Raw genomic sequence first — 8,075 nt, forward strand, 5'->3', positions numbered from 1 at the left:
CCACATTACTAACCAGACTGGTAGAGACTCAAACTATCTTAAAGCTTGCCTACACCTAAAGGAAAAGAAGGCTTTATTTTTGTTGTTTGCAATCTATTCGAAGTAGTTGGGACACTTTGGCTCATTTCTTGACATTCCACTTTTGAGATTCCTCTCAGTTTAGGTTTTTTTGCTAATTGTATTTAATCTTTGTTTTTCCTGTACAAATTAATAAGCTCCACAAAATTGACCATTGTAAATAATGTTTTTAACCTGTTTTCTCAGTTATCATATAGTTTAAGTTCAATGAAGTTGAATGTTGATAAAGAACACAAGTTTAACTACTGCCAGTTGTTTAGGTGGCATGATTTATGAAAATGCTGTTTGTTCCTGTTTCAATATTAATGGTTTATTTGTCAGAATTTGCTAAAATATGATGTCAGATTTAAGTATCCATCTGCCTTTCTCCAATTCTACTGCCTTAGAGATGCTCAGGTATGTGGGAATTTTAATTCTACTGTAAGTAAAGCCTAATAGTATTCTGCGTCTGGTTTCTTAGCCTTTAATCTTGAACTTGTCCCTCCCCGATTGCTCTTCGGGTGAATTAGCTGATCCAAACAACATTTAGGGTCCCAGATTGAATTTGTAGCCAATGAAGAGTTAGCTGGCTTCAACTGAGGTGGCACAAGCACTACAATTGTCTATAGGATCTGGGTTAAGAAGGGGGAAGATGAACCAGAGTTTCCGCTCCCTATTGTTTCCTTGTAATTCCTGCTGGAACCATGTTAAACTGACTTTGAACAAGATTTCTTTGACGGTAGGCGTGATTTCACCCGTGCAGTTGGTAGTTTGTATTTCTCAGCAAGACCAATTTTTGATAAGCTACGTAAAGCAGCCATTTATAGGTGTGAATCTGTACAAACCATGTTTAGTCTGATTGGACTAAACTTATACATGTAGCCTTGGTTATGACATTGAATCTGTAGTTTGCAACATGAGATAATACTTAAATTCTTCTCTGTGCTCCTCCAAGTGTACCGCTGCATCCTTCTATCTGCAATTTACTGGTAGTGTTTCTGCTCATCTTTTGAATAGAAGTTGAAATGCAATGCCATACATTTCAGCAGCCCAAATTCATTTAAAATATTTATAAGTTACTGGTAAGTTTTGATTTTAATTTGTAACAAGCTATTTATGTATGATCTCACAGAAAGCATCCAAATTGCAACAACCTTTTGTTAAAAGTACTGTGTATGAAGAAAAAAGATATGTTAACTGATGAAGAATGGAAACGATTTTGAAGCAGCAGCTCAGGTCAGATGTGAATACTGAATTTCAGTGGATTTCTACCTGTTTAAAGAGATTTTCTGTTGAGGTTGGCTTTTATGAATTAGATTTATCAGTGTTTTACTTTAATGCAACAATTTTTGCTGATCTATATGTTTTCACAGTATGCTGTATTTTGTTATAAAAGCATGTAGCGAATACATTTTATCAATATATTACAAACTATGTCGATTATGTGGCACAGCTTAAATGTTGAATGCTCATTAGTAAGAATTGCCAATCTGGGATTAGCCCATGATTATTATTGGCTAAACTGTGGTCAATTTAACTCTGAGAAAGTGAGGACTGCAGATGCTGGAGATCAGAGCTGAAAAATGTGTTGCTGGAAAAGTGCAGCGGTCAGGCAGCATCCAAGGAGCAGGAGAATCGATGTTTCGGGCTTATGCCCGAAACGTCAATTCTCCTGTTCCTTGGATGCTGCCTGACCTGCTGCACTTTTCCAGCAACACATTTTTCAGCTGTGGTCAATTTAAACACTATAAGGGGCAATTTATTGAAATGTCTAAGTCCATTCGCGGAAGATGTTTACCACTATCATGTAAAACTTAAACACAGTAAATGTAAATGCTTGCCAACCCCACCAACCTGGCAACACTCGTCCTATTGAACACCACACTACAATTTCATGGTTTAAACTGTTTTTTATGTACTAATTGACACAGCATTTCTTTTACAGAAAAATGATAGAATGCAATATCTTTTACAACACGTAAGTGAAAGTAGTCTTCATTTGTGGTTTTTCTACAAATTTGTGAATGTTTTTTCATTTAAGTTATTAGTAATTATGTACAGTATAATACATGTACAATGTACATTAGTGGAAAACTACTTTGCCTCGTTTTTGAAATTGTAGAAATGTGATTTTTTTTGTAATACTTATTTGCTGCCAGCTATTCAAAATGTTAATTTTTTTGTAGAAAATGTACATGTGTATCATACCTGCTTTTTAATGTAAATTGGCTACTAATTTTTGAAGCATATATTATGCTGACTTGCAAGATTTCTTTCAGTTGGTAATGCACATTATATTGAACATGATTGTTCTTGGTGCCAATGCAGAAGGCAAGATTGCTAGTAAATAGCCATTGTCTAATACATCGGTTAGTTGGTGCTATGTTAGTGAAACTAATGAATTGCACTTTCACATATGGGTCATATTGTAGAATGTGTATTTTTAAATAATGCCTAAGAAAACTATGAATCTGTTTTATAGATCTAAAGAAATATGTTTTGCCATTTTAAATGTTTACTAAATCATTGAGAACACAATGTTTTCTATATAGTATTGCTACATTTGGACAAAAAAGCACTGTATATTTATTTTTATTGTGAAAATACTGTCAAATCCAATAAAAAAATGTTTTTAAAGGTGCTATTTGCTATTTTTACGGAAAACTAAATTGCAAATTTACATTTTCTTGATTTATGGTGCAACTTTACATATCCTAGCACCATGCAGCAACGGCTGGTAATAATGGCAAGAATTATTGATGCCAAAATAGGAAGAAAAACATCTACGCCATTGATAATTGGCCAGGAAAGAATCTTTATAGTTTGGGGGATGGGGGGTGGGTGGATTAACATGAAAGGATTTGATTTGTACCTATTGTCAAAGGATAAAGCATAGACGATTGTGATAGACTTTTTGTTTTATTCAATTTTCAAAAATGCTTTCTTTTAATCAAATTTTGCTAATCAAACCTGAACTATTGCATTGCTGGAAAAAGTAGGAAAGTTTCATTTTGGTCACTAGTACAGAAAAATAAATCTTGTATTGCTGTACGGCAACATTGTCTTTTCTCCAAAAGGTCTCAGCAATATAATCTTTGCATTTCCTTTTCCAGCTAACTTTGTAGCCTTTGGCTTCATTATGCAAACCAAATCATGCTAGTTTTAACATTGTCAATGAAGTGCCAATTTGTGCTGAATCATGGACAGGTTAACAAACTAGTTACAAACATTAGCTAATCATATAATGGCAGCTAATGAATATGTATTATAAAATAGTCAAAAGGTGTACTATCTAAATGTATGCACACACTTTACATATCCTAGCACCACGCAACAACAGCTGATAATAATGGGAAGAATTATGTCTTCCCAGGTGATGTCCTGAAATGTTGAATGTCAACAAACTGGGTTCTGACAATATCTCTTGCTTTTCAGAAATTTAAAGAAAGAGAGCTGGTTAGCTAGTCTATTACCACGTATGGTCAACTTAATTTGTGGTCACATTTAAGTATTTGTCAGTACATATGTTAATAAAAAGCTAGTCAAAACAGGCATTCTGTCCAGTAAACATAATAGCTTTGGACGTAGGTTTGCTGATGAAGGGCTCTGGCCCGAAACGTCGAATTTCCTGTTCCTTGGATGCTGCCTAACTTGCTGTGCTTTAACCAGCAACACATTTTCTTGCTCGCTGAGCTGAAAGGTTCATTTCCAGATGTTATGTAATAAAGTAATGAACATCTTCAGTGGACCTCATGCGAAGCAATGCTGAAAATTCCTCCTTTCTATTTATATGTTTGGGTTTCTTTGGGTTGGTGATGTCATTTCCTGTGGTGAAGTCATTATGTTCCTTTTCTCAGGGTGGTAAATGGGGTCTAACTCTTTGTTGATAGAGTTCCAGTTGGAATGCCATGCTTCTAGGAATTCTCGTGCGTGTCTTTGTTTGGCTTGCCTTAGGATGGGTGTATTGTCCCAGTTGAAGTGGTGTCCTTCCTCATCTGTACGTGAGGATGCTAGTTAGAGAGGGTCATGTCTTTTTGTGGCTGAATGGTGTTCATGTATCCTGGTGGCTAGTTTTCTGTATGTTTGTCCAATGTTGTGTTTGTTAGAGTCAGAGAGATGTACAGTATGGAAGCAGACCCTTCGGTCTGACCTGTCCATGCCGAGCAGATATCCTTGCATGGTATTTTGTAAATGACGTTAGTTTTGTTCATTGCCTTTTGTATTTGTGTTGAGATATTTGGACACAAAAAGATTTAGAAGAATTCATCAATATCCTCAATAATAATCAATTCTTCATTAAGTTTAGAGCTACAACACAAGGAAAACATTAATTTCCTCTAACAGCATTTAATTGGCATTTATTGACATCAAATGTTTTTTCCTCAAAATAACTGGTGCACACTTTTACAATAGACTGGTAATATCATAGCAAATACATTTCCATTGCAATTTGCAAAACTGAAACATTTTAAATGGGCTGTTACTACCCTTTGTACCACGTCGCAGGTCCACATCTCAAGTTTAAGTTTGACAATTAGCACAATGTTCATTTCAGTGAAATCAATGCATGTTTCCCAAGTATAGTCCATGCGCTTGCTCAGCCTAAGACTAGACATTCTAAGTTCATTGAGAAATTCATTAACTCAATGATTTAAAGTTTTCTTGGATTCCAGTTGTCTGAGTATCCCTTTGTTGATAAATTAAAATGTAAAGAAGTTAAGTCAATTGCAGCCTCTTTGTGTTGCCATTGCAATCTATACTACTCCACGCCTATTATTTAATCCTCTTCTCTCCCCACATCCTCTTGCAGTCCCCTTCTGACTCCACAACCACCTCTACCTATTTTCTCCCCAAATCCTCTTGCTTCTCTATCTTCTCTCTCCTCAATATTCTGGAAACTGAGGTTGAGGTGTGAATTGGCAAGGTTGGATTGAGGAAACATTGTCAGAAAATGCAGCAAGTCTGAGGATCAGTGGCATTTTAGAAATCAAACGATGACAAAATAGTTTAAGAAAGGGGAATAGAGTGAGAGAGTAAAGTAGAAACTGACTGTAAAAAGCATCTATAAGTGTGTGAAGAGAAAAAGATTTAGAAAAATAAATGTTTTTGTTAGAAGTTTGGTCTAGTTAGAAGCCAAGAAAATTACCATGTGAAACGAAGAAATGATGGAAGAATTGAACACCATACTTTGGTTCAATCCCAGAAATTTCAGAACTGGAACAGTCGGGCTTTGCTCAATCAGTCAAAAGCAGACAGGCCCGCAACTGCCTCGCCAGGTGCTAATGGCCACATTTTTTCACCTTCAGTGAACTTGCTTTGTGAGAAGAATGCTTTGCAGGCTTGGTGGCACTCCGCTCTGTAGAAGGTCTGGGGCATAGTGAGACCAGGACTGCTTGACAGTTGAAGTTCAAAATATTCTGCGACCTAGTGTGAAGGACAAGGCTAGTATATGTAGGAATAGTATAGTTTATCGCTTAACTGGAAGATGCAGACCATTTTAATCTGTTGCTGTTGATAGTTAATCCTATAAAATCACTAAATTTTATTATTTCAGAGGTAACTGCAAGATTTCCTTCTCATAGTACTAATGTTCAACTGATGACTCATGAATATATCAGCACGAGTTTCTATTTTTATTGTTTGTACAGGACAAAAGATTCATCAATGCTAAATCTGTAGTTTAAGTAGAATACAGTCCTTGGTCATTAACCATTTATGACATTTATATTTTCTCTACATCTTTGAGTTGAACATCTGACTCATTTTTCTTTCATGGTTTTTGGTGGACTTAAAAAAAAAAATGATGGAGCGGAATGTGTACCCTGTAGCAATATTGAGCCATTTGGCATCCATGATAATACTCAGATGCAAATAATCCAGCAATATGCACAAACTCCAATACCAGTGTCATCGTTTTGATGTTTTGAGTAGAATTGCAGTGGAGCAATGACACATAATGGTTTCTTGACATTTGTGTCCTCTGAGTCTGCTGTCTAAACATTGCAATGTAGTGTGCTTACTGTGACCATTGAGAAGAATAGGAGCTGGATTGCAAACACTAGGTTGAGCAGTGGTAGATCATTCTGCTACTTGAGCAAGAACTGCCATTCAACAAGATCATCGCTAACGTGTTTGTTTCAAATTCTACATTCCCATCCACCTCCGATAACCTTTGACTCACTGTTCTAACAGCAATCAATGTAACTTTCTTAAAAATATTCAGTGAATGTGCCTCCACCACCTTCTGAAACAGAGTTCCAAAGCTGCACAACCCAATTTTAACCGAAGTGGTAAAGTCTCAAAGGCAAGCTAACTTTATCATTTTAGTTTTGTTTAGTTCTACATTTATATTTTCATAGCTTACATCATAACGCAAAATCTGAAGTAATTATCTATATATTTAATCACCTTTCTGTTCCTACAACTTTGAGAAAATTTCCACATTTATGGATTTGCATAATCCAATCCCATTGTTTTATTCTATGCTTGTTCAATGCTGATAGCATGTAGACTGAAACAAATGTGGAGTATAATGGTTATACTGCTACGTTTGTCACTGGATGCTGTGGAACATTAGACAACTGGTCTAGCCTGTGATTATTACAATAAAACCAAACTTTTCTGTTCCAATGATTTAACTGTCAATTTTAATGTAGGGAATATTACCTGTGGACAGCTTATTTGCCTTCTATGCAGTATATTTCTGATTACTGCATGCCAGTGTAGCTTAGAAGGAATGTTACACACACCTTTTCTAGTAAATGTCTTCAATTTTTTTTGAGTTATAGAGATGTACAGCACAGAAACAGACCCTTCGGTCCAACTCGTCCATGCCGACGAGATATCCCAACCCAATCTAGTCCGACCTGCCAGCACCTGGCCCATATCCCTCCAAACCCTCTTTTATATACCCTTCCAGATGCCTTTTAAATGTTGCAATTGTGCTAGCCTCCACCACTTCCCCTGGCAACCCATTTGACACATGCACTACCCTCTGCATGAAAAAGTTGCCCCTTAGGCGCCTCATATCTTTCCTCTCTCACCCTAAGCCTATCCCCTCCACTTCTGGACTCCCCTACCCCAGGGAAAAGACTTTGTCTATTTACCCTATCATGACCCTCATGGTTTTATAAACCTCTGGGATCACTCCTCAGCCTCCAACTCACCAGGGAAAACAGCCCTAGCAAATTCGACCTTTCCCTATAGCTCAAATCCTTCAACTCTGGCAACATCCTTGTAAATCTTTTCTGAACTCTTTCAAGTTTCACAACATCCATCCAGTTGGAAGGAGACCAGAATTGCATGCAATATTCCAACAGTGGCCTAATCAATGTCCTGTACAGCTGCAACATGACCTCCCAACCCCTGTACTCAATATTCTGACCAATAAAGGAAAGCATACCAAACGCCACCTTCAGTATCCTATTTACCTGTGACTCCATTTTCAAGGCTATGAACGTGCACTCCAAGGTCTCTTTGTTCAGCAACACTCCCTAGGACCTTACCATTAAGTGCATAAGTCCTGCTAAGATTTGCTTTCCCAAAATGCAGCACCTCGCATTTATCTAATTTAAACTTCATCTGCCACTCCTCAGCCCATTGGCTCATCTAATCAAGATCACGTTGTAATCGAAGATAACCGTCTTTTTGCTGTCCACTACACCTCCAATTTTGGTGTCATCTGCAAACTTTATCTCTTATGCTCACATCCAAATCATTTATATAAATGATGAAAATTAATGGACCCAGCACCTACCCTTGTGGCACTCCACTGGTTACAGGCTGAAAAAGAGCCCTTCACTACCACCCTCTGTCTTCTACCTTTTGAGCCAGTTCTGTATCCAAACGGCTAGTTTTCTTTGTATTCCATGCTATCTAACCTTGCTAACCGGTCTATGATGGGGAACCTTGTTGAACGCCTTATTGGTTAGAATTGGGCATAATACTGTCGCTGATGATTAACCAATGATTTGGAAAGGTTTAGCACAACATTTATTTTCCATACACTGCCTCAATAA

The 8,075-nt window shown here is 37.1% G+C and overlaps 1 protein-coding gene across 4 annotated transcripts in view; it reads left to right on the top strand.

The window, feature by feature from the left end:
• Window positions 1-2,620, top strand: part of LOC132833372 (FACT complex subunit SSRP1-like) — a 61,252-nt gene extending 58,632 nt beyond the window's left edge. For 3 of the 4 annotated variants that reach the window (XM_060851593.1, XM_060851594.1, XM_060851595.1), the window contains one exon: window positions 1,190-1,644. Coding sequence is in view for 1 of the 4 variants with exons in the window: in XM_060851594.1 (XP_060707577.1) it covers window positions 1,190-1,221 (32 nt within the window). In the remaining 3 variants the exon portion in view is untranslated. Of the gene's footprint in view, window positions 1-1,189; window positions 1,645-2,002 lie in introns of those variants that run through there. The other variant, XR_009647075.1, reaches the window with a different exon arrangement.
• Window positions 2,621-8,075: the final 5,455 nt, after the last annotated feature.

This window comes from Hemiscyllium ocellatum, chromosome 36, assembly GCF_020745735.1.
Source record: "Hemiscyllium ocellatum isolate sHemOce1 chromosome 36, sHemOce1.pat.X.cur, whole genome shotgun sequence".
Classification (NCBI taxonomy): domain Eukaryota; kingdom Metazoa; phylum Chordata; class Chondrichthyes; order Orectolobiformes; family Hemiscylliidae; genus Hemiscyllium; species Hemiscyllium ocellatum.